Source organism: Hoplias malabaricus, chromosome X2 (genome assembly GCF_029633855.1).
Source record: "Hoplias malabaricus isolate fHopMal1 chromosome X2, fHopMal1.hap1, whole genome shotgun sequence".
In the NCBI taxonomy this organism is placed as follows: Eukaryota; Metazoa; Chordata; class Actinopteri; order Characiformes; family Erythrinidae; genus Hoplias; species Hoplias malabaricus.
In genome coordinates this window covers 27411390-27437755 of record NC_089819.1, presented here as the reverse complement: position 1 = coordinate 27437755, position 26366 = coordinate 27411390, and the positions used below count along the sequence as shown (strand labels likewise).

The window sequence follows — 26366 nt, the reverse complement described above, 5'->3', positions numbered from 1 at the left end:
CAAAAAATTACGGATATCCTCACTGTTACCAGAAATACGCAATGGCTGATCAAATATGAAAAGACTAATAAAAAATAGTTTCAGTGTTTCAGTGTAGTGTGCGCAAGTGTTTCAGTGTAGTGTGCGCAAGTGTTTCAATGTAGCGTGCGCAAGTGTTTCAATGTAGCGTGCGCAAGTGTTTCAGTGTAGTGTGCGCAAGTGTTTCAGTGTAGTGTGCGTAAGTGTTTCAATGTAGTGCGTGCAAGTGTTTCAATGTAGTGCGTGCAAGTGTTTCAGTGTAGTGTGCGCAAGTGTTTCAATGTAGTGCGTGCAAGTGTTTCAGTGTAGTGCGCAAGTGTTTCAATGTAGTGAGCAAATGTTTCAATGTAGTGCGCAAGTGTTTCAATGTAGTGCGCAAGTGTTTCGGTGTGTTGTGCAAGTGTTTCAGTGTAGTGCGCAAGTGTTTTAGTGTATTTGCCCTAGACGGCCTCCCATACTGGAGTCCTACGTACACACACACACACACACACACACACACACAATACCAGTCAAAAGTCTGGACACACCTCCTCCTCATCCTCATGGAGTAGAGCTAGTCTCTGTATAGAACTGTGTACCAGCCCCTACCTCTGAACAACCCCAGTTACAGTCTCAGACACATTCAGAAGGGAGCGGTTCTACAGATTAACTCTCGACGAGGCCTCGGCTGTTCACTGAAAACCGTTCCAGGTGACGACCTCATGAAGCCGACTGAGAGAACGGAGAGAGTGTGTGAAGCTGTCGTCAAAGCAACAGGGGGCAATTGTGAAGAGTCTAAAGTATAAAACATAGTCTGCTTTCTTTAACACTTCTCTGTTTACTACATCACTCCATATGTGTTCCTTCATAGTTTTAATGTCTTCCACATTCATTTACAACGGAGAAAATAATAAACAAAGAAAAAATATTGACTGAGAATGTGTCCAAACTTTTGACTGGTGCTGTACATTCACAACCTGTGGAAAACAAACCTCTCCCTGAGGGGGTGTGTCTAATGATTGCAAACTGAGAACATTTAATGAAAATATAGATATTGAAGTTTGATCATGTCTTTTCTCATATTTCACTCTTTTATTATTTTAATTGCTTTTCTTTTAAAATTGTAATTCTTCTTTGATTAGAACTTTTCTGTAATGGTTTGTAAAGCGCTCTGAATTGCCACTGTTTCTGAAAGGTGCTCTATAAATAAACTCGCCTGGCCTTGGACTCTGAGAATGTAGAATTACATTACCGGGTGACTGTCTGTGAGGAGTGTGGTGTGTTTTCTCTGTGTCTGCGTGGGTTTCCTCCGGGTGACTGTCTGTGAGGAGTGTGGTGTGTTCTCTCTGTGTCTGCGTGGGTTTCCTCCGGGTGACTGTCTGTGAGGAGTGTGGTGTGTTCTCTCTGTGTCTGTATGGGTTTCCTCCGGGTGACTGTCTGTGAGGAGTGTGGTGTGTTCTCTCTGTGTCTGTGTGAGTTTCCTCCGGTTGACTGTCTGTGAGGAGTGTGGTGTGTTCTCTCTGTGTCTCTGTGTACGCTGCTTGTAGCAGTAACAGTGTGTTATCTGTCGTTCCACAGAAGAGAAGAAGGACCTCCTCCTTTTGAACAGTTTTCCAGACCCTCGAGCCATTCCTGCACAAGGACCCCAAGGACCACCAGGACCTACGGGTCAGTATCTGAGTGCACTCCATCCAACACCAGCCACGGTTTCATCCACTCTCTACCAAAACCTGGGCCAGAATGAGGGCGCGCTTCTAGTAAATGATATGTAAATGAGGCACTGGTGGGTGGAGCTTGATTTCAGGCACTGAAGCTGATTCATCAACAGCGCTCGGTGTTCGGTTGCTACCAAGTTTTATTTTAATTATAAACCTTTGACTTAAGTGTGTTGCATAATATTCTCCGATGTTTCACTGAACTGAGGAAGAGGTGTGAGGGATTACTGCAGTGACGGAGGTTTTAATGGTCGACTGTTTCCACTGTACGCCGTCTGAGAGCTGAGTTAACGTCTTTAGCGCTACGCTATCAGGAGCTGTAAACTGTGTAAACACTTGGTGGCGCTGTGTGGAGGGTCCGAGGTCATCTTCCTGCTCTCTACTGATTTGTAAATTGAATAACACTCAAATCTCAGTTTACAAACAAAATACGTCTGGGTTTAAATCTAACTCCACACCGTTCTGACGTCAGAAACAGGACAAAGACAATGGTTATAAGCAGCAAATTTTAAATCAGGTGTAAAATATATTTTAATGTGTTTTTTGGAAGGTGTAATTGTAGTTTAAAATGTAAACATCCTCCTGTTCTTTGGTCACGTTATGGTGAAAGTGTGTTGTATTAAAAATGACGATTCTCTTTTGGTTCAACAGAAAATTAGCTAAAAATGTAGTGGATAAACAATGAGCAAAGAGTTTATTGGGCACTGCATTTATTATGAGCTCCATGAGCTGCATTTTTTTCTGTGAAAATTTACAAATTTATAATCACAATTTTACATTTCACACATCACTAAAGAAGCTATTTGTACACCTACTCTCTCTCTCTCTCTCTCTCTCTCATATATATATGTGTGTGTGTGTGTGTGTAGTTGGTGTGTGTGTGTGTGCAGTGGGTGTGGTCCTCTGCTAAACTGAACACACATTGTTTGTTAAAGCTGTGTTTTTTAAATCAAGTTCACGTTTCTCTGTCGTAATTCTTCTTTCCGATTGAGCTCTGAGTGCAGTGTCCCTCTAACGATGGAAATACGAGTCTCTCTTGGACACACTGCATTAGGAGTGCAGGATTCCAGCTGATTTCACAGCCTGGATTCAATCCCAGCCCTTTATCATCACATACGCGTGTGTGTGTGTGTGTGTGTGTGTGTGTGTGCCAAGGATATCTCACTTTGTGGGGACCACAACCAGTTTATAAACTCACATTGTGGGGACTTGTTTTCCTTGTGAGTGTACGATCAGCTGGTCCCCACAATGTAATCATTGTAAGGTGAATTGGTGTTTTGAAGTTGGATTAAGATTAGTGTTAGGGTTAAACTAGTAGTACTTACGATAAGTCCCCACAATTCAGATAAAAAAAGATTGTGTGTGTGTGTGTGTGTGTCCTCTGTAGACATAAGTAATAACAGGATAGTGTTACAGTGCAGCACACCTTGGCCAGTGCAGTGATCTTAAATCTGTTCGGTGTGTTTAATATTCCACATTCAGAGATGGCCATAAATATTTAGTCGGATTATTTAAAGTTATCTTTGCACGGGAAAATGATCCACCAACACAAGGACACGCTGGCTGCGTACTTTCGCTGGGCGGAGTCTGTTTCTGACAGACAGTCGGTAAGAAAGGAAAATTTGTTCCTTTAGCAAACAAAGTTGAACCTAGGTGCTTTACACAAAACATCTTTATACAATAAAAGTGACGCTGCATTTCTTCCAGAGACAGTTCTGGCCGTCAGAGCAGGAGAACACCAGGGGCAGGGCGGAGCTTTACTGGATTTTAAATCTCCACTCAATGCAGTTTAACCAATCATGATCCTCAAAAACACAAATGCTCAGTGAGAAGCGTGTTCTCCCTGTGTCTGTGTGGGTTTACTCCAAACACGTTGTTAGGTGGAGTGACTGTGTGACACTGAGCACGGGTGTGAGTGGGTGAGAGGTATATTTGTAATGTCGTGCTTTAAAGGGAATGTTTACAATTGTGGGGAAACGCAGCTCTAAGTCTTTTAAGGTGGAACGGTGTGTTTGAGGAGAAAAGTGACTGTATCTTTTAAGGTGGAACGGTGTGTTTGAGGAGAAAAGTGACTGTATCTTGTTGGTGTCTGAAGTGTAAATTGTCTGTAAGTGTTTATTCACTGTTTGAATTCCAACAGAAACTCATGTGTAACTAGAGTTGTTTCGTTTTGTAGCACCGTTGCTAATGTAGTTAGCCGTCTCCTGAGTTTGGAGACATTTCCACCTTTAGTGATCTGAAACAGCACAAATATGTCAGTGTTACACACCACTTTTCAACATTTGGAATCTCTCCATTGTCTAAAAATACTCCAGATGCCTCTCCCGTGTAAAGAGAGAGAAAGCCTAGCATACCAGACTGAGACACTTTGATTTTTTACCCATTAATAGACACTGGGGCTTCGTAAACACATTAGAGCGGTTTGAACCTCTTCAAAAGACCACGGCGTCATTTTACGAGCTGCCGTCGTGAGTCGGATAAAAATAAACGTGATCTCTGCTGCAGCTGGAGATTTTAAAGATGGAGAGTTGGTGCTGGTCGTCTGCGTTGCGTGGCGTAGAGTGACGACTCGGACTCTCTGGACAATCAGCGCTCTGCAAGGTTTACACGCCACGGTTTAGGCCCCATCCACACAGACCTTTATGAAAATTATTTATTAATAATTTTGAAAAGCAGATTTTCCTCTTTGTGTTTTTGAAAATATCCTCGTCCAGACAAATACGAAAATGACTGCATTATCCAGTCCAGTAGGGGGCCATAATACCTCTTACAGGGAGACATCAAAACACCACGACGCATCATGAGAGAAACACAGAGGTTTATTCCCTTCATCCTCCCTCTGTAGTGCACTACACACGCCCTGAAACGACTGAATCTAGATGTTAACAGTGCAGTATATATTTCTAACACACATCATTTCTATTTATTCATCTGTGTGAATCTGAACTCTAGTGCTGTCTATGTGTGTACAGTGTAGTTTATGACTGATGTAGTTCACTGTAGAGGGAGTGAGGAACCACGAGAGAGCACCGACTAAAAAAGAACCTGGTTCTCGGACCATGACTAGTTCAACTGGAGCCTAAAGAGTGATTTCAGTCGGTGGGTTTTTAAACGGCGGCTGTATTCATCCGGCTTGATTTGCATTTGACCAATCAGTGATTGGCTCAGACTTGGCTCTGATGATCTTGACCACAACACTACCTCAAATAATTGATAGCTGTGAAGATTTGTGTGGAGCGGTGATTTATTCTAGAGATAAAATAGCAATCGTGAGACAAGCATCAGTTTAATTTGCAGATAATAAAATCATCCCCACCTCCATAATTCACACGGACCTTGTTCTGAGACCTGTTTGGCTCGCACTGAGGGTTTGCTTCATTGCTCTCCACTTTCCACACCTTATATCAGTCCTTATCAGGTCCTCTGCAAATGTGTGGCCCTCCCTCACCACTGAGCTCCGCTGTGAAATGTGCTGTTGTGGATGATGGATCACTCAGTGAGTTTTTTCCAGAGACCTACAGCTCGCCCGCACAGCGACGCACAGCTCCAGTGTGGACAGGATTGTATTTCAGCATCGTTTTTCTTAGAGGAATGACTCTGTCCACATGCGCTCTGGGTGGAGGCCTGCTGAGAGAGCTGTGGAGGACATGTTTAAGAGGTGTTTGTGCAGCAGAGGACACATTTAAGTTTGTACATAAGAATATATTTAACTTTCTGTGCATACTTTACCTCTGCCTTCAGTTAAAGCTCTCATTTCACATTTGTGAGGTCACAAAACCAGCACATTCCCATATGTGCACCCTTTCAACCTATTCATTATTTGCGGTCATGTGATTTCATTTTATTGAGGAGCGATTGTCTGGTTTTAGAGCGCAGTGCTAATGTAAACAGATGGAAAGAGACTCTCTCCCTGCGCTGGAGAGAGTCTCACAGCACTCAGAAGCACAGAAGCACACCTCCTTTTGTATCGGTGGGTAAAGGATCCCACAGTGGAGCGTAATGAAGAGAAAAATACCATTATTCTCTGTTAGCCACATTAGCATTTTCACCATAGGATCTAATGTAAAACTATTAGCATCAGACTCTAGTCCGTCCCTGCTCTTCTGTCTGAATCTGAGTGAGGTATTCACACACAGATCACACACAAGCTTCAGTCATCATCTTATTTCACTGCTGTGTTGTTGTAGTGTGTAAGAGACGACAGACACAAGCCCCGTACTCCTCCGTCTCAGTCTTTTCTCCCTGTTTACAGGTAAATAATCTGACCCCGCTGTCCCTGCGCTCTGAGAGTGAACAGACTCTTGGAGGATAATGTTTTATTGCGACTGTCACCTAAAGAATTCCTCTGGTTTGGATTAAAGTTTAATAAAGTAGTTCTCCTCGTCTGAAAGTGGGAGAGCTGCTCTCACAGCATCATTGAGAGATGTTTCCACGATGCATCGAAGCCAAGGCCAGATCCCAAATGTCTCCCTACATCCTCTGTAGGGCATAGTGTAGGTCATCTGCACTCACGTATTACGTAGAAATTAATATTTTAGTAAGCTATAAGGTCAGTTAAAGGATTACAGACATGAAAATCTGAAATATCTTGTTTGTGATGACGCAAACCTGTGCATCTCTTTGTAAAGGCCCTGCCCATTCATGAATGTGGATTTCATAAGGAGTGTTTTAGCTCTCTCTTCTATTTTAATAAGGCGAATACAGAACAGAGGTAATTTACATAATTCACTCAGAACTAGAGCACCCCGAACATGACAGAAAGCCTTCTGCATCATTTCTATCGTTACAGGAGACATGGGGCACACACTACGACAGAGTTCTTTGACTTCAATCTCAGAATTATTCTGACTTTATTCTCTGAATATTATTAATACTATTATTGTTATTATTATTATTATTATTATTATTATTATTGCAATGCCGTGGCCCTGAATCTCTGTTGTAGCACAGTGTGAACATGCACCTGCCAGGACTCCACTATCACCAGAGTTGGACCAGGAAAAACAGCTAACAGTACCACTTGGCCACTAGGGGGCCTGGTTCGTAACGACACTACTGTGCAATTAGTTGGCGTTAGTAGTGGGCCGAACAGCTGCTAAGCACACATAATTTGACTTTAGCGAGTATGTGTTAAATGTGTTTGTGTGTATATTTGTGTAGGACCCACAGGACCCCGAGGCCCAGCAGGAGCCCCAGGACCCATTGGACCCAGTGTGAGTTTAATGGACTAAAGTGTAAAGCAGGGTTTTTCAAAAGTGACCCACATTTTGTTTATTGATGTTTATTGTGACTCAGGCACAAACTTTGAATGTTTACTAAATTATAAAATGTAATATAACTGATGTTGTCCTATTTGTTTCTTAACAACACTATTAACAACATTCAGAGTTTGTGTGAATCCCATTTCTCTGTTTTGTTGAAGGGTGGGTTGTTTCCTTTAAACTCTATGAGCCCCAGTGTATTCTCTGAGTTTAATGTAGTTTCAGTGGATTATGGCCTTTACTTCAGAACGAGCAGAAAACAGCACGAGGAGCAGCTGAGGTCTCTGGAGTTAGCTGTAAATTTACAGTTCCACCTTAAACAGTGAAGCAATTACACTCTAGCGTTTGATGCTACAGCTACATTTAAGGTGGAAGTGAAGGTTTGAACAGAACTCTGCAGAATGAGAATCTGAGCTGAGCTCCATGTCACAGAAGAGTGAGGAGAGGGGGGTAATCTCTGATTGTGGAACTCTTCTGAAGGAGAATGAGGCTCTAAATGTAACTAAAGTCCAGCAGCTCCTCTGATATCACTGCAGACTGGTGCAGAGCTGCTACAGAGCGGCGCTAGTCGCCTGGGAATGAAGCACTGCTCTGTTTTATTTGGGTTTTGATGAAGTATCAGGGTCACCACATTCCGTAGGGGGAGATTTTACCTCTAAACCATGTAACTGAGTTTGACAAAGGGGATTTAAAAACTCCAGCAGCGCTGCTGTGTAATGGCAGTGAGTATCAAAATGGGGCGTCTTTAATGTTATGGCTGAGGACACAAGGTTTTATTCCAAAAGCAATGAATGTCTAAATAACAAACATGAACAAATGTGTGTGTGTGTGTGTGTTTCATTCTCCTCAGGGGAAGCCAGGAGCCCCGGGTTTGCCAGGTCCTATGGGTCCAAAGGGCGAGCGAGGAGAGAGAGTGAGTGTAACTTTCCCCAACCCACACCCCCCAAAACTAAAGCATACTACAATACACATGTCCTTGATTTACCCCTCACTGACCCCACAGGGCCCACTGGGATACCCAGGAGAGAGAGGATTTAAAGGGGAGGCGGTAAGAGTGTTGTGTTTCATTACCCACAATCCCTTTGGGTGAAAAGAGTATTCAGAACAGTAGTTAATCTACTGCAGATCGGTGAAGACAGCAGAAGGGTTTATACAGGGTTACACACTCAGATAATGCACCAACGGTAGTGTGATTTTAACACGACACACAGTCACCGTAAAATGAGTGTTTGAATTTTGTATTACATTTATACGCTACACAAAAACACTTTACACATAATAATGTAACTCTGTTACTGTGAAATGTCCTTCACAGGGTGAACAGGGGCCCAAAGGAGAACCTGGAGAGAAAGGACTTCCGGTAAGAGTGTTTACGTGTGTTTGGGATGGATCTCTGTGATCTACAAACACTCCTGCCTTTCCCCTTTAAAAGAGTTGGGCAGGCGAGAGTAATCGAACCCAGAGCTGACGATGCTAACTGTGTTAGCGTACATTATGAAGGTTTTGTGTTTGAATGTGTGCAGTTTCTCATGAAACAGAGCAAATCAGAGTGTGATGTGGTTTATTCAGAAGTAATCTCTCTCCTATAACTGTTTCCTCCTGCCTCCTAATCGTTACACTAGAGCGATATGAACGTAAGGCATATTTCACCGCGCCGCTGTTTTTATCTTTTGTTGTTTACATTCACCACCCCTCCATCCGTGTTCACAGCCATGTGTTAACATCACGCTTTATCCTCCAGTGGAGAGCCCAGCTTCCCTTAAAGCGACACTAAGTAAGATTTGGTATTTTTGCTCTTGGGGCTCCCCTGTTCTATAGTCAAAGTTACATAGTGGAGTTTCTGCAGTGCTGATTACAGAGAAGCAATGAGACGAAGGCCCTATTCTCCCTACTACAGCTCAGTGGAGCATCACAATGATTCTGAAGCTGTAATTTTAAGGTAGAAATACCAAGTGTTGCTTTAAAGGTGCTGTGAGTATTTGTTTTTCACCAAGAACCTCATTTTATTCGTTTTTACAAATCAGGTTATGCTTCATGGAGCAGATGCTGCCATGGCGTTGTTTATAATAAGTACACTCTGATCCATCCAGGCCACTAGGTCTCATTGTAACAGCTTCATAACACAATCAGTGGTGACAAAAACTGACTGTTACTTTGAGACTAAATTCAGGAAGTCGACTGGCGTTTTTCCACCGCATTGTCCCTGCTCTACTGGACTCTACACATCTCCACTCCTCCTCCACCAGGTGAATCGGGTCCTGGTTCTGGAAGCGGGTTCTTGTTTAGTGGCTGTTCTCTCGTGGTTCAGAGCGAGTCGAGTAGGGACTAAACCGTGGCGTGTAAACCTTGCAGAGCGCTGATCGTCCAGAGAGAGTCGTCACTCTACGCCACGCGACGCAGACGACCAGCACCAACTCTCCATCTGTAAAATCTCCAGCTGCAGCAGAGATCACGTTTGTTTTTATCCGACTCACGACGGCAGCTCGTAAAATGACGCCGTGGTCTTTTGAAGAGGTTCAAACGCTCCTTGGACTGGAAAAAATCCAGCGAGAGCTGGATGCTGCAACAAGGAAGGAACAAACTCTACTGATCTGTCTGAACTGCTGACGGAGCTGTGTTCAGTCCCAAACAACAACAACACGCCGATACACCATGAGTAAACACCGCTTAATGTTACCACCGCCGTTGTTGTGGTTTCCAAAGACCACTGTTCCCCTTAGAGACGGTGGTTAGATATTACACTGATACATTTCAGGGGGGAGCTGTGGGAGTGGAAAACCAACCAGGAACCAATCAGAGAGTAGAGTCCAGTAGAGTCTAGTAAAGTCAGACCATGCAGTGGAAAAGCACAAAATACTCCCAACCATATTAAACTGAAGGCCAGATCTCTCTGAGTGAAGCTCCGCTGAGAGGATACTGCTGCAGAACTGCTTTCTCACTGTATTTTGTGTGTATTCCCTGTTGTTTTTTTGAATGATCACACACTGCTGTGTTTTACTCCAGGGCTCTGTCTCATCAGCTTCACTAAAACAGACCAGTTCACCCATGGTTCTCATTTTCTAAAAGCACACCCTTGTTATTCTTCCTAAGAAATAATCTTAAATAATTTTTATCTTGTCATCACTGAATATGAACTAATTTATGTTCAGCAAAATATATATTTTTAATATGAAGTACAGAGTGCATCCAGAGCACTTGGTTAATGTCACAGCTCCAGGGTCCTGGAGGTTGTGGGTTCGAGTCCCGCTCCGGGTGACTGTCTGTGAGGAGTGTGGTGTGTTCTCTCTGTGTCTGCGTGGGTTTCCTCCGGGTGACTGTCTGTGAGGAGTGTGGTGTGTTCTCTCTGTATCTGCGTGGGTTTCCTCCGGGTGTCTGTGAGGAGTGTGGTGTGTTCTCTCTGTGTCTGCGTGGGTTTCCTCTGGGTGACTGTCTGTGAGGAGTGTGGTGTGTTCTCTCTGTGTCTGCGTGGGTTTCCTCCGGGTGACTGTCTGTGAGGAGTGTGGTGTGTTCTCTCTGTGTCTGCGTGGGTTACCTCCTCTCTGTGTCTGCGTGGGTTTCCTCCAGGTGACTGTCTGTGAGGAGTGTGGTGTGTTCTCCCTGTGTCTGCAGGGGTTTCCTCCGGGTGACTGTCTGTGAGGAGTGTGGTGTGTTCTCTCTGTGTCTGCGTGGGTTTCCTCCGGATGATTGTCTGTGAGGAGTGTGGTGTGTTCTCCCTGTGTTTGCGTGGGTTTCCTCCAGGTGACTGTCTGTGAGGAGTGTGGTGTGTTCTCTCTGTGTCTGCGTGGGTTTCCTCCGGGTGACTGTCTGTGAGGAGTGTGGTGTGTTCTCTCTGTGTCTGCGTGGGTTTCCTCCGGGTGACTGTCTGTGAGGAGTGTGGTGTGTTCTCCCTGTGTCTGTGTGGGTTTCCTCCGGGTGACTGTCTGTGAGGAGTGTGGTGTGTTCTCTCTGTGTCTGCGTGGGTTTCCTCCGGGTGACTGTCTGTGAGGAGTGTGGTGTGTTCTCTCTGTGTCTGCATGGGTTTCCTCCTCTCTGTGTCTGCGTGGGTTTCCTCCAGGTGACTGTCTGTGAGGAGTGTGGTGTGTTCTCCCTGTGTCTGCAGGGGTTTCCTCCGGGTGACTGTCTGTGAGGAGTGTGGTGTGTTCTCTCTGTGTCTGCGTGGGTTTCCTCCGGATGATTGTCTGTGAGGAGTGTGGTGTGTTCTCCCTGTGTTTGCGTGGGTTTCCTCCAGGTGACTGTCTGTGAGGAGTGTGGTGTGTTCTCTATGTGTCTGCATGGGTTTCCTCCAGGTGACTGTCTGTGAGGAGTGTGGTGTGTTCTCCCTGTGTCTGCGTGGGTTTCCTCCGGGTGACTGTCTGTGAGGAGTGTGGTGTGTTCTCTCTGTGTCTGCATGGGTTTCCTCCGGGTGACTGTCTATGAGGAGTGTGGTGTGTTCTCCCTGTGTCTGCGTGGGTTTCCTCCGGGTGACTGTCTGTGAGGAGTGTGGTGTGTTCTCCCTGTGTCTGCGTGGGTTTCCTCCGGGTGACTGTCTGTGAGGAGTGTGGTGTGTTCTCTCTGTGTCTGCATGGGTTTCCTCCGGGTGACTGTCTATGAGGAGTGTGGTGTGTTCTCCCTGTGTCTGCGTGGGTTTCCTCCGGGTGACTCTCTGTGAGGAGTGTGGTGTGTTCTCCCTGTGTCTGCGTGGGTTTCCTCCGGGTGACTGTCTGTGAGGAGTGTGGTGTGTTCTCTCTGTGTCTGCGTGGGTTTCCTCCAGGTGACTGTCTGTGAGGAGTGTGGTGTGTTCTCCCTGTGTCTGCGTGGGTTTCCTCCGGGTGACTGTCTGTGAGGAGTGTGGTGTGTTCTCTCTGTGTCTGCGTGGGTCTCCTCCAGGTGACTGTCTGTGAGGAGTGTGGTGTGTTCTCCCTGTGTCTGTGTGGGTTTCCTCCGGGTGACTGTCTGTGAGGAGTGTGGTGTGTTCCGGACCCACTGCCACCCTGAACTGGATAAGGGTTACACACAATGAATGAATGCTTTGCCAGTTCTTGTTTTAGTTTTGTAATATTAACATAAATATAATCGTTAATAAAAGTAAGAATGTTGATCCTGGTTGGTCGAAAACAGACTAAAGATCTTTAATCTCAGGTTTAAGTTCACCCAGTTACGTCACCATGGTGATCCACTGCTGTGAGATCCAGGGAGAGCCGGATAAGTAAATCCCGCTTGCTGAGACAGACCCCTGATGTGCTGTTAATGGTCACTCTACTGCTGTGAGGAGCTGCCGTTCAGCGCTGATCTCAGAACAGGTCCTGGCTCGGCGTTAAAGGGCAGATCCTCTCTGTGTGTAGTGATGCTGCTGTTTGTTTGTTTGTTGTTGTTTGTTGTTTATTTGCTGGTGGTGGGGGTACCGTCTCTGAGTGTTTACCCTCCGACCGACCCTCCGCCTGCTGCTGTCGCCATGGCAACATCTCACAGCCACTGATATATAACTCAGGGCATACACACAGCAGACAGAGCATGGACTTCACACTGGGCTCGTTTCCACACAAACCCCTCGTCAACATTCGGAATCACGTCTCAGAACTGTCCGTTTACTTTTAAAATTCATTGTTTAAATTGGAGACAAAACGAATGCATTTACTTCAATAAATATATAAACATTGCACAAAAGGTAAGTAAATGTGTGTTTGGTGGAGTATTTCTTTGTTGTAACAGTTGTTTCTTGGCAGTGACACCGTCGGAGCCTGTTCATTTCCCTTTTAAATGGAGCCACATTTGTAAGGAACATGTGTCTGTGGGAGGAGCAGTGGAGCTGAGAGTGTGGGTTGTGCCATGAGTAATTTGCCAAATCCTCTGTGCCAAAGACAAACAGCTTCTTCTGCCATTGACTCGTTTGGCGTGTGGTGGTGAACTGGACGATCGAAGTTTGAAGAAACAAGAATATATCGACAATTCAGGAGCCGGCAGGACATTCCCTCCTCTCCACTCCCACAGTCTGGAGGTAGTCTCTGATAAACCCCGCACTGTGGGGGGTGAGTGTTGTCATCTTGGAGGATAGAGTTTGGTCCCAGACTGTGGAGATATGAGATCACCACTGGTTTCAGAATTTCATCTCGATGTCTCTCTGCACTGAGAAGCCTCCAGTGATGATGAGCCTCGATGTTCCAGTGAGGGAGGTGCCGCCCCACACCATCACTCAGAAGAAGCTGTTTGTCTTTGGCAGAGAGGATTTGGCAAATTATTCATGAACACAACCCACACACTCCTCTCCACTGCTCCTCCCACAGACACACGTTCCTTACAAATGTGGCACCATTTAAAAGAGAAATGAACAGACTCCAACGGCGTGAGATTCACTGCCAAGAATCAACTGTTACAACAAAGAAGTACTAAACTATACTCTACCAAACACACATTTACTTACTTTCTGTGCAATGTTTATTATAAAATATATTTTTTAAATATTATCCATCAAATTATTAGCCTCAATATATAGATAATAGTTTTCTGGGTTTTATTAGAATCTTAGTATTTGACGTATTATTAGACACTGATTTAATTAAAACTTCATTCTGGACATCGTTTTAATCTGAGTTTCTGTCTAGGATTTAGTTTTAATAAAATAATAGAGTAACATCTAGAATCACATCCAAATAAATATCTACTGGAGCTGCACACTGGGTATTTTTATTCTTTCTTTTTTATTATTAATTATTCATCTTTTGTGAAATGAAACAATAGCAATAATGAAAAATTTTATTTAAATATAAATTTTCATTTTCATAATTTCATATTTGGATTTTTTTTTAATTATTAATTAATAATTAATTAATAATTTTTGTATTAAAATATTTAAACTAGACCTTTATTTTGAAGATTGATACGGAAAAGTGTAACACCAAAGTTGATTAACCGTTTAATTTAGACATTTATTTAAACAGAGTTTATTGATGTTTTAGGTCAGATTTCTTTAAAATTTTTACATTTTTGTAACAGTTTACTCCAGACATTGCTTTCGTGTGGTTTTTCATTCTTCATGTTGTTACTGCTCTGTACCTCACTGAGGAGCTGATTAATGCTGTAATCCAGATGTAGAAGTTAGTACTGTGGGAAACAGTATGTTTTGAGGCTTGTTCTGTTTTTGTTTGGAGAGTGATTCCAGGCTTTTGACGAGTGGGGTTTATTTTATTTAAAAAAAACCTCACATTTCACCTAAAGATGAGATATGTTTTATTTATTTCATTGTTTACAGCAAAATAACATTTATGTGAATGATGTTAAAGAGTGAAATAATTTGTGAAAGGAAACCTGAGCCCAGATCTGAGAGAGAGAGAGAGAGAGAGAGAGAGAGAGAGACAGACAGACAGAGAGAATAGAGAGAGAGAGAGAGACAGACAGACAGAGAGAGAGACAGACAGAGAGAGAGAGTGAGAGAGAGACGGAAAGAGAGAGAGAGGGAGAGACAGACAGAGAGAGAGAGGGAGAGACAGACAGAGAGAGAGAGACAGACAGAGAGAGAGAGAGAGACAGACAGACAGAGAGAGAGAGAGAGAGAGAGAGAGAGAGAGAGAGAGACGCCCCTGGACACGTGACGATTTGTTTGTTGATTTTATAACAAAACAATAAGTGACATTTCCTCCACAGACAACGCATTTCTGCACAGTTGAACACACACACACACAAATCATACAGTCTGCTAACACTTAAAGCAGCAGATTTGTCCACCACATATAAATATGAAAGGGATTACATCATATTAGATTTTTTATAAAGTGCTTTATGCTCCATAGAGTGGGTCCCCTACATGAGGGCGGCCATCTTCTCAATAGACTGAGTACAGTGACTGATGAAGGTATGTTAGTAAGTCAGTAACATTTATTTTTAAAGCGTTCAGAAAATTAAAAGACTAAAGAATCAGAACCGATCGCTCCGAGCACAGGTCCCAGAACAGAAGAAATATACACCGATCAGCCATAACATTGTTCTATCACTCACTGTCCACTCTCTCAGCTCCACTGTCCACACGGTCACTCTGTAGTTCTGCAGTTACTAACTGTGGTCCATCTGTGGCTCTGCATACTTTATTACCCCCCCTCTCCCCCTGTTCCTCAGCGCTCAGGACCCCCACAGAGCAGGTGTGATGTGGTGGTGGATCATTCTCAGTGCTGCAGTGACACTGACGTGGTGGTGGTGTGTTAGTGTGTGTTGTGCTGGTGTAGAGTGGATCAGACACAGCAGTGCTGCTGGAGTTTTTAAAACCCTCAGTGTCACTGCAGCGCTGAGAATGATCCACCACCACATCACACCTGCTCTAGGAGTAACAAAGTATGCAGAGCAACAGATACAGCACAACAGTCTTTAATTGTAGAATGTCTAAATGCTCCTGTGTGGAAGTACGGAGGTGGTTATAATGTTATGGCTGATTTGTGGATGCGTGTTGTAAAATTGTAACTTCTCTGTTTCCGCTGCTGCACTAAACATCACTGTTTTTGATTATTGTCACTTTGAAGATCAAAGGAACGTGTCATGTGACCAGGGGCATGTCCATGTTTTCTTGTACTCACCTGTGTGTTTGTTGTGTGTATCCCAGAAGTCTCAGTGCTGTCTAGATTGTGGGTGATTGTGGGTTCTGGATCAGTGGGTGGGTGGGTTTCGGTGTTGGGGCAGGGTTTGTTTGGGAGTGGATACAGCTATCCTGCAGTTTCCCACAATGCATTGCTGCATGTGTCCCATTGCATTAACGCTGCATGTGTCCTGCCTGTGTGTCTGCTGCTCTCATTTTTAACCCCCTCCTGACCAGGGTCCTCAAATCGTCCGTAAGTCCCTCTTTAAGTATTCGCTGCTGACCACAGGTGTGTAGGGTCCTGGACGAGTTCTGGAACTGAAGTTCGGTCCACTCGGTTCAGGGGCGTACAATACATTTCAGTGTCAAAGGGGACAATAAACAATAATGTTTTCAAGAGCATTTCCTGAGGGGGGCGCCAAAGTACTGTTGTTTTAATGATACACATCAAAATCAAATCGAATCAAATTTGTTTTTACAGCGCTTTTTATGACTGATGTTATCACAAAGCAGCTTCACAGAATTCCAGGTAGACTTTAATCGGTGTAGCGCGCTGTAACATGGGCATAGCGGCGTGATCTCACCTCAGAGACTCTTAATGGTAAACCATCATGAAGATAGTTTCAGTATGAAGTTACGCTGCAGTAAACAAGCACAAATAACCCCCTCCAGTAGAAGGGGGTGTTTCTGATAAAGTGGCCAGTGAGTGTCAGTACAAGGGGGGTGTTTCTGATAAAGTGGCCAGTGAGTGTCAGTAGAAGGGGGTGTTTCTGATAAAGTGGCCAGTGAGTGTCAGTAGAGGGGGGTGTTTCTGATAAAGTGGCCAGTGAGTGTCAGTAGAAGGGGGGTGTTTCTGATAAAGTGGCCAGTGAGTGTCAGTAGAGGGGGGTGTTTCTGATAAAGTGGCCAGTGAGTGTCAGTAGAGGGGGGTGTTTCTGATAAAGTGGCCATTGAGTGTCAGTAGAGGGGGGTGTTTCTGATAAAGTGGCCAGTGAGTGTCAGTAGAGGGGGGGTGTTTCTGATAAAGTGGCCAGTGTGTGTCAGTAGAAGGGGGTGTTTCTGATAAAGTGGGCAGTGAGTGTCAGTAGAGAGGGGGGGTGTTTCTGATAAAGTGGCCAGTGAGTGTCAGTAGAGGGGGGGTGTTTCTGATAAAGTGGCCAGTGAGTGTCAGTAGAGGGGGGGTGTTTCTGATAAAGTGGCCAGTGAGTGTCAGTAGAGGGGGGTGTTTCTGATAAAGTGGCCAGTGAGTGTCAGTAGAGGGGGGTGTTTCTGATAAAGTGGCCAGTGAGTGTCAGTAGAAGGGGGGGTGTTTCTGATACAGTGGCCAGTGAGTGTCAGTAGAGGGGGGTGTTTCTGATAAAGTGGCCAGTGAGTGTCAGTAGAGGGGGGTGTTTCTGATAAAGTGGCCAGTGAGTGTCAGTAGAAGGGGGTGTTTCTGATAAAGTGGCCAGTGAGTGTCAGTAGAGGGGTGGTGTTTCTGATAAAGTGGGCAGTGAGTGTCAGTAGTGGGGGGGGGGTGTTTCTGATAAAGTGGCCAGTGAGTGTCAGTAGAAGGGGGGTGTTTCTGATAAAGTGGCCAGTGAGTGTCAGTAGAGGGGGGTGTTTCTGATAAAGTGGCCAGTGAGTGTCAGTAGAGGGGGGGTGTTTCTGATAAAGTGGCCAGTGAGTGTCAGTAGAAGGGGGGTGTTTCTGATAAAGTGGCCAGTGAGTGTCAGTAGAGGGGGGTGTTTCTGATAAAGTGTCCGGTGAGTGTCAGTAGAGGGGGGTGTTTCTGATAAAGTGTCCGGTGAGTGTCAGTAGAGGGGGGTGTTTCTGATAAAGTGGCCATTGAGTGTCAGTAGAAGGGGGGTGTTTCTGATAAAGTGGCCATTGAGTGTCAGTAGAGGGGGGGTGTTTCTGATAAAGTGGCCATTGTGTGTCAGTAGAGGGGGTGTGTTTCGGATAAAGTGGCCATTGAGTGTCAGTAGAGGGGGGTGTTTCTGATAAAGTGGCCATTGAGTGTCAGTAGAAGGGGGGTGTTTCTGATAAAGTGGCCATTGAGTGTCAGTAGAAGGGGGGTGTTTCTGATAAAGTGTCCGGTGAGTGTCAGTAGAGGGGGGTGTTTCTGATAAAGTGTCCGGTGAGTGTCAGTAGAGGGGGGTGTTTCTGATAAAGTGGCCATTGAGTGTCAGTAGAAGGGGGGTGTTTCTGATAAAGTGGCCATTGTGTGTCAGTAGAGGGGGTGTGTTTCGGATAAAGTGGCCATTGAGTGTCAGTAGAGGGGGGTGTTTCTGATAAAGTGGCCATTGAGTGTCAGTAGAAGGGGGGTGTTTCTGATAAAGTGGCCATTGAGTGTCAGTAGAGGGGGGGTGTTTCTGATAAAGTGGCCATTGAGTGTCAGTAGAGGGGGGTGTTTCTGATAAAGTGGCCAGTGAGTGTCAGTAGAAGGAGGGTGTTTCTGATAAAGTGGCCAGTGAGTGTCAGTAGAGGGGGGTGTTTCTGATAAAGTGGTCAGTGAGTGTCAGTAGAGGGGCGTGTTTCTGATAAAGTCGCCATTGAGTGTCAGTAGAGGGGGGTGTTTCTGATAAAGTGGCCAGTGAGTGTCAGTAAAGGGGGGTGTTTCTGATAACGTGGCCAGTGTGTGTCAGTAGAAGGGGGGTGTTTCTGATAAAGTGGCCATTGAGTGTCAGCAGAGGGGGGTGTTTCTGATAAAGTGGCCAGTGAGTGTCAGTAAAGGGGGGGGGTGTTTCTGATAAAGTGGCCAGTGTGTGTCAGTAAGGGGGGGGGTGTTTCTGATAAAGTGGGCAGTGAGAGTCAGTAGAGAGGGGGGGTGTTTCTGATGAAGTGGCCAGTGAGTGTCAGTAGAGGGGGGGTGTTTCTGATAAAGTGGCCAGTGTGTGTAAGTAGAGGCGGGGTGTTTCTGATAAAGTGGCCAGTGAGTGTCAGTAGAGGGGGGTGTTTCTGATAACGTGGCCAGTGTGTGTCAGTAGAAGGGGGGTGTTTCTGATAAAGTGGCCATTGAGTGTCAGCAGAGGGGGGTGTTTCTGATAAAGTGGCCAGTGAGTGTCAGTAAAGGGGGGGGGTGTTTCTGATAAAGTGGCCAGTGTGTGTCAGTAAGGGGGGGGTGTTTCTGATAAAGTGGGCAGTGAGAGTCAGTAGAGAGGGGGGGTGTTTCTGATAAAGTGGCCAGTGAGTGTCAGTAGAGGGGGGGTGTTTCTGATAAAGTGGCCAGTGAGTGTCAGTAGAGGGGGGTGTTTCTGATAAAGTGGCCAGTGAGTGTCAGTAGAAGGGGGGTGTTTCTGATAAAGTGGCCAGTGAGTGTCAGTAGAGGGGGGTGTTTCTGATAAAGTGGCCAGTGAGTGTCAGTAGAGGGGGGTGTTTCTGATAAAGTGGCCATTGAGTGTCAGTAGAGGGGGGTGTTTCTGATAAAGTGGCCAGTGAGTGTCAGTAGAGGGGGGGTGTTTCTGATAAAGTGGCCAGTGAGTGTCAGTAGAGGGGGGGTGTTTCTGATAAAGTGGCCAGTGAGTGTCAGTAGAAGGGGGTGTTTCTGATAAAGTGGGCAGTGAGTGTCAGTAGAGAGGGGGGGTGTTTCTGATAAAGTGGCCAGTGAGTGTCAGTAGAGGGGGGGTGTTTCTGATAAAGTGGCCAGTGAGTGTCAGTAGAGGGGGGGTGTTTCTGATAAAGTGGCCAGTGAGTGTCAGTAGAGGGGGGTGTTTCTGATAAAGTGGCCAGTGAGTGTCAGTAGAGGGGGGTGTTTCTGATAAAGTGGCCAGTGAGTGTCAGTAGAAGGGGGGGTGTTTCTGATACAGTGGCCAGTGAGTGTCAGTAGAGGGGGGTGTTTCTGATAAAGTGGCCAGTGAGTGTCAGTAGAGGGGGGTGTTTCTGATAAAGTGGCCATTGAGTGTCAGTAGAAGGGGGTGTTTCTGATAAAGTGGCCAGTGAGTGTCAGTAGAGGGGTGGTGTTTCTGATAAAGTGGGCAGTGAGTGTCAGTAGTGGGGGGGGGGGGGTGTTTCTGATAAAGTGGCCAGTGAGTGTCAGTAGAAGGGGGGTGTTTCTGATAAAGTGGCCAGTGAGTGTCAGTAGAGGGGGGTGTTTCTGATAAAGTGTCCGGTGAGTGTCAGTAGAGGGGGGTGTTTCTGATAAAGTGTCCGGTGAGTGTCAGTAGAGGGGGGTGTTTCTGATAAAGTGGCCATTGAGTGTCAGTAGAAGGGGGGTGTTTCTGATAAAGTGGCCATTGAGTGTCAGTAGAGGGGGGGTGTTTCTGATAAAGTGTCCGGTGAGTGTCAGTAGAGGGGGGTGTTTCTGATAAAGTGGCCATTGAGTGTCAGTAGAAGGGGGGTGTTTCTGATAAAGTGGCCATTGTGTGTCAGTAGAGGGGGTGTGTTTCGGATAAAGTGGCCATTGAGTGTCAGTAGAGGGGGGTGTTTCTGATAAAGTGGCCATTGAGTGTCAGTAGAAGGGGGGTGTTTCTGATAAAGTGGCCATTGAGTGTCAGTAGAGGGGGGGTGTTTCTGATAAAGTGGCCATTGAGTGTCAGTAGAGGGGGGTGTTTCTGATAAAGTGGCCAGTGAGTGTCAGTAGAAGGAGGGTGTTTCTGATAAAGTGGCCAGTGAGTGTCAGTAGAGGGGGGTGTTTCTGATAAAGTGGTCAGTGAGTGTCAGTAGAGGGGCGTGTTTCTGATAAAGTCGCCATTGAGTGTCAGTAGAGGGGGGTGTTTCTGATAAAGTGGCCAGTGAGTGTCAGTAGAAGGAGGGTGTTTCTGATAAAGTGGCCAGTGAATGTCTGTAGAGGGGGGGTGTTTCTGATAAAGTGGCCAGTGAGTGTCAGTAGAGGGGGGTGTTTCTGATAAAGTGGCCAGTGAGTGTCTGTAGAGGGGGGGTGTTTCTGATGAAGTGGCCAGTGAGTGTCAGTAAAGGGGGGTGTTTCTGATAAAGTGGCTAGTGAGTGTCAGTAGAGGGGGGTGTTTCTGATAATGTGGCCAGTGTGTGTCAGTAGAAGGGGGGTGTTTCTGATAAAGTGGCCATTGAGTGTCAGCAGAGGGGGGTGTTTCTGATAAAGTGGCCAGTGAGTGTCAGTAAAGGGGGGGGGGTGTTTCTGATAAAGTGGCCAGTGTGTGTCAGTAAGGGGGGGGTGTTTCTGATAAAGTGGGCAGTGAGAGTCAGTAGAGGGGGGGTGTTTCTGATAAAGTGGCCAGTGTGTGTAAGTGGAGGCGGGGTGTTTCTGATAACGTGGCCAGTGTGTGTCAGTAGAAGGGGGGTGTTTCTGATAAAGTGGGCAGTGAGAGTCAGTAGAGAGGGGGGGTGTTTCTGATAAAGTGGCCAGTGAGTGTCAGTAGAGGGGGGGTGTTTCTGATAAAGTGGCCAGTGAGTGTCAGTAGAGGGGGGTGTTTCTGATAAAGTGGCCAGTGAGTGTCAGTAGAGGGGGGTGTTTCTGATAAAGTGGCCATTGAGTGTCAGTAGAGGGGGGTGTTTCTGATAAAGTGGCCAGTGAGTGTCAGTAGAGGGGGGTGTTTCTGATGAAGTGGACAGTGAGTGTCAGTAGAGGGGGGTGTTTCTGATAAAGTGGCCAGTGAGTGTCAGTAGAAGGGGGGGTGTTTCTGATACAGTGGCCAGTGAGTGTCAGTAGAGGGGGGTGTTTCTGATAAAGTGGCCAGTGAGTGTCAGTAGAGGGGTGGTGTTTCTGATAAAGTGGCCAGTGAGTGTCAGTAGAAGGGGGGTGTTTCTGATAAAGTGGCCAGTGAGTGTCAGTAGAGGGGGGTGTTTCTGATAAAGTGGCCAGTGAGTGTCAGTAGAGGGGGGTGTTTCTGATAAAGTGGCCAGTGAGTGTCAGTAGAGGGGTGGTGTTTCTGATAAAGTGGGCAGTGAGTGTCAGTAGTGGGGGGGGGGTTTCTGATAAAGTGGCCAGTGAGTGTCAGTAGAAGGGGGGTGTTTCTGATAAAGTGGCCAGTGAGTGTCAGTAGAGGGGGGTGTTTCTGATAAAGTGGCCAGTGAGTGTCAGTAGAGGGGGGGGTGTTTCTGATAAAGTGGCCAGTGAGTGTCAGTAGAGGGGGGGGTGTTTCTGATAAAGTGGCCAGTGAGTGTCAGTAGAGGGGGGGGTGTTTCTGATAAAGTGGCCAGTGAGTGTCAGTAGAAGGGGGGTGTTTCTGATAAAGTGGCCAGTGAGTGTCAGTAGAGGGGGGTGTTTCTGATAAAGTGTCCGGTGAGTGTCAGTAGAGGGGGGTGTTTCTGATAAAGTGTCCGGTGAGTGTCAGTAGAGGGGGGTGTTTCTGATAAAGTGGCCATTGAGTGTCAGTAGAAGGGGGGTGTTTCTGATAAAGTGGCCATTGAGTGTCAGTAGAGGGGGGTGTTTCTGATAAAGTGTCCGGTGAGAGTCAGTAGAGGGGGGTGTTTCTGATAAAGTGGCCGGTGAGTGTCAGTAGAAGGAGTGTGTTTCTGATAAAGTGGCCAGTGAGTGTCAGTAGAAGGGGGGTGTTTCTGATAAAGTGGCCATTGTGTGTCAGTAGAGGGGGGTGTTTCTGATAAAGTGGCCAGTGAGTGTCAGTAAAAGGAGGGTGTTTCTGATAAAGTGGCCATTGAGTGTCAGTAGAAGGGGGGTGTTTCTGATAAAGTGGCCATTGTGTGTCAGTAGAGGGGGTGTGTTTCGGATAAATTGGCCATTGAGTGTCAGTAGAAGGGGGGTGTTTCTGATAAAGTGGCCATTGAGTGTCAGTAGAGGGGGGGTGTTTCTGATAAAGTGGCCATTGAGTGTCAGTAGAAGGGGGGTGTTTCTGATAAAGTGGCCATTGAGTGTCAGTAGAGGGGGGGTGTTTCTGATAAAGTGGCCATTGAGTGTCAGTAGAGGGGGGTGTTTCTGATAAAGTGGCCAGTGAGTGTCAGTAGAAGGAGGGTGTTTCTGATAAAGTGGCCAGTGAGTGTCAGTAGAGGGGGGTGTTTCTGATAAAGTGGTCAGTGAGTGTCAGTAGAGGGGCGTGTTTCTGATAAAGTCGCCATTGAGTGTCAGTAGAGGGGGGTGTTTCTGATAAAGTGGCCAGTGAGTGTCAGTAGAAGGAGGGTGTTTCTGATAAAGTGGCCAGTGAGTGTCAGTAGAAGGAGGGTGTTTCTGATAAAGTGGCCATTGAGTGTCAGTAGAGGGGGGTGTTTCTGATAAAGTGGCCATTGAGTGTCAGTAGAGGGGGGTGTTTCTGATAAAGTGGGCAGTGAGTGTCAGTAGAGAGGGGGGGTGTTTCTGATAAAGTGGCCAGTGAGTGTCAGTAGAAGGAGGGTGTTTCTGATAAAGTGGCCAGTGAATGTCTGTAGAGGGGGGGTGTTTCTGATAAAGTGGCCAGTGAGTGTCAGTAGAGGGGGGTGTTTCTGATAAAGTGGCCAGTGAGTGTCTGTAGAGGGGGGGTGTTTCTGATGAAGTGGCCAGTGAGTGTCAGTAAAGGGGGGTGTTTCTGATAAAGTGGCTAGTGAGTGTCAGTAGAGGGGGGTGTTTCTGATAATGTGGCCAGTGTGTGTCAGTAGAAGGGGGGTGTTTCTGATAAAGTGGCCATTGAGTGTCAGCAGAGGGGGGTGTTTCTGATAAAGTGGCCAGTGAGTGTCAGTAAAGGGGGGGGGGTGTTTCTGATAAAGTGGCCAGTGTGTGTCAGTAAGGGGGGGGTGTTTCTGATAAAGTGGGCAGTGAGAGTCAGTAGAGAGGGGGGGTGTTTCTGATAAAGTGGCCAGTGAGTGTCAGTAGAGGGGGGGTGTTTCTGATAAAGTGGCCAGTGTGTGTAAGTGGAGGCGGGGTGTTTCTGATAACGTGGCCAGTGTGTGTCAGTAGAAGGGGGGTGTTTCTGATAAAGTGGGCAGTGAGAGTCAGTAGAGAGGGGGGGTGTTTCTGATAAAGTGGCCAGTGAGTGTCAGTAGAGGGGGGGTGTTTCTGATAAAGTGGCCAGTGAGTGTCAGTAGAGGGGGGTGTTTCTGATAAAGTGGCCAGTGAGTGTCAGTAGAGGGGGGTGTTTCTGATAAAGTGGCCATTGAGTGTCAGTAGAGGGGGGTGTTTCTGATAAAGTGGCCAGTGAGTGTCAGTAGAGGGGGGTGTTTCTGATGAAGTGGACAGTGAGTGTCAGTAGAGGGGGGTGTTTCTGATAAAGTGGCCAGTGAGTGTCAGTAGAAGGGGGGGTGTTTCTGATACAGTGGCCAGTGAGTGTCAGTAGAGGGGGGTGTTTCTGATAAAGTGGCCAGTGAGTGTCAGTAGAGGGGTGGTGTTTCTGATAAAGTGGCCAGTGAGTGTCAGTAGAAGGGGGGTGTTTCTGATAAAGTGGCCAGTGAGTGTCAGTAGAGGGGGGTGTTTCTGATAAAGTGGCCAGTGAGTGTCAGTAGAGGGGGGTGTTTCTGATAAAGTGGCCAGTGAGTGTCAGTAGAGGGGTGGTGTTTCTGATAAAGTGGGCAGTGAGTGTCAGTAGTGGGGGGGGGTTTCTGATAAAGTGGCCAGTGAGTGTCAGTAGAAGGGGGGTGTTTCTGATAAAGTGGCCAGTGAGTGTCAGTAGAGGGGGGTGTTTCTGATAAAGTGGCCAGTGAGTGTCAGTAGAGGGGGGGGTGTTTCTGATAAAGTGGCCAGTGAGTGTCAGTAGAGGGGGGGGTGTTTCTGATAAAGTGGCCAGTGAGTGTCAGTAGAGGGGGGGGTGTTTCTGATAAAGTGGCCAGTGAGTGTCAGTAGAAGGGGGGTGTTTCTGATAAAGTGGCCAGTGAGTGTCAGTAGAGGGGGGTGTTTCTGATAAAGTGTCCGGTGAGTGTCAGTAGAAGGGGGTGTTTCTGATAAAGTGTCCGGTGAGTGTCAGTAGAGGGGGGTGTTTCTGATAAAGTGGCCATTGAGTGTCAGTAGAAGGGGGGTGTTTCTGATAAAGTGGCCATTGAGTGTCAGTAGAGGGGGGTGTTTCTGATAAAGTGTCCGGTGAGAGTCAGTAGAGGGGGGTGTTTCTGATAAAGTGGCCGGTGAGTGTCAGTAGAAGGAGTGTGTTTCTGATAAAGTGGCCAGTGAGTGTCAGTAGAAGGGGGGTGTTTCTGATAAAGTGGCCATTGTGTGTCAGTAGAGGGGGGTGTTTCTGATAAAGTGGCCAGTGAGTGTCAGTAAAAGGAGGGTGTTTCTGATAAAGTGGCCATTGAGTGTCAGTAGAAGGGGGGTGTTTCTGATAAAGTGGCCATTGTGTGTCAGTAGAGGGGGTGTGTTTCGGATAAATTGGCCATTGAGTGTCAGTAGAAGGGGGGTGTTTCTGATAAAGTGGCCATTGAGTGTCAGTAGAGGGGGGGTGTTTCTGATAAAGTGGCCATTGAGTGTCAGTAGAAGGGGGGTGTTTCTGATAAAGTGGCCATTGAGTGTCAGTAGAGGGGGGGTGTTTCTGATAAAGTGGCCATTGAGTGTCAGTAGAGGGGGGTGTTTCTGATAAAGTGGCCAGTGAGTGTCAGTAGAAGGAGGGTGTTTCTGATAAAGTGGCCAGTGAGTGTCAGTAGAGGGGGGTGTTTCTGATAAAGTGGTCAGTGAGTGTCAGTAGAGGGGCGTGTTTCTGATAAAGTCGCCATTGAGTGTCAGTAGAGGGGGGTGTTTCTGATAAAGTGGCCAGTGAGTGTCAGTAGAGGGGGGTGTTTCTGATAAAGTGGCCAGTGAGTGTCAGTAGAAGGAGGGTGTTTCTGATAAAGTGGCCAGTGAATGTCTGTAGAGGGGGGGTGTTTCTGATAAAGTGGCCAGTGAGTGTCAGTAGAGGGGGGTGTTTCTGATAAAGTGGCCAGTGAGTGTCTGTAGAGGGGGGGTGTTTCTGATGAAGTGGCCAGTGAGTGTCAGTAAAGGGGGGTGTTTCTGATAAAGTGGCTAGTGAGTGTCAGTAGAGGGGGGTGTTTCTGATAATGTGGCCAGTGTGTGTCAGTAGAAGGGGGGTGTTTCTGATAAAGTGGCCATTGAGTGTCAGCAGAGGGGGGTGTTTCTGATAAAGTGGCCAGTGAGTGTCAGTAAAGGGGGGGGGGTGTTTCTGATAAAGTGGCCAGTGTGTGTCAGTAAGGGGGGGGTGTTTCTGATAAAGTGGGCAGTGAGAGTCAGTAGAGGGGGGGTGTTTCTGATAAAGTGGCCAGTGTGTGTAAGTGGAGGCGGGGTGTTTCTGATAACGTGGCCAGTGTGTGTCAGTAGAAGGGGGGTGTTTCTGATAAAGTGGGCAGTGAGAGTCAGTAGAGAGGGGGGGTGTTTCTGATAAAGTGGCCAGTGAGTGTCAGTAGAGGGGGGGTGTTTCTGATAAAGTGGCCAGTGAGTGTCAGTAGAGGGGGGTGTTTCTGATAAAGTGGCCAGTGAGTGTCAGTAGAGGGGGGTGTTTCTGATAAAGTGGCCATTGAGTGTCAGTAGAGGGGGGTGTTTCTGATAAAGTGGCCAGTGAGTGTCAGTAGAGGGGGGTGTTTCTGATGAAGTGGACAGTGAGTGTCAGTAGAGGGGGGTGTTTCTGATAAAGTGGCCAGTGAGTGTCAGTAGAAGGGGGGGTGTTTCTGATACAGTGGCCAGTGAGTGTCAGTAGAGGGGGGTGTTTCTGATAAAGTGGCCAGTGAGTGTCAGTAGAGGGGTGGTGTTTCTGATAAAGTGGCCAGTGAGTGTCAGTAGAAGGGGGGTGTTTCTGATAAAGTGGCCAGTGAGTGTCAGTAGAGGGGGGTGTTTCTGATAAAGTGGCCAGTGAGTGTCAGTAGAGGGGGGTGTTTCTGATAAAGTGGCCAGTGAGTGTCAGTAGAGGGGTGGTGTTTCTGATAAAGTGGGCAGTGAGTGTCAGTAGTGGGGGGGGGGTTTCTGATAAAGTGGCCAGTGAGTGTCAGTAGAAGGGGGGTGTTTCTGATAAAGTGGCCAGTGAGTGTCAGTAGAGGGGGGTGTTTCTGATAAAGTGGCCAGTG

General features: G+C 46.6%; 1 protein-coding gene across 1 annotated transcript in view; it reads left to right on the top strand.

Annotated features, from left to right (window-relative positions):
• emid1 (EMI domain containing 1) overlaps positions 1-26366 on the top strand; it is a 164274-nt gene that overhangs the window by 97631 nt on the left and 40277 nt on the right. The window contains exons 10-14 of the mRNA XM_066654607.1: positions 1576-1665; positions 6873-6925; positions 7824-7886; positions 7977-8021; positions 8289-8333. Coding sequence (XP_066510704.1) covers positions 1576-1665; positions 6873-6925; positions 7824-7886; positions 7977-8021; positions 8289-8333 — 296 coding nt within the window. The remainder of the gene's footprint in view (positions 1-1575; positions 1666-6872; positions 6926-7823; positions 7887-7976; positions 8022-8288; positions 8334-26366) is intronic.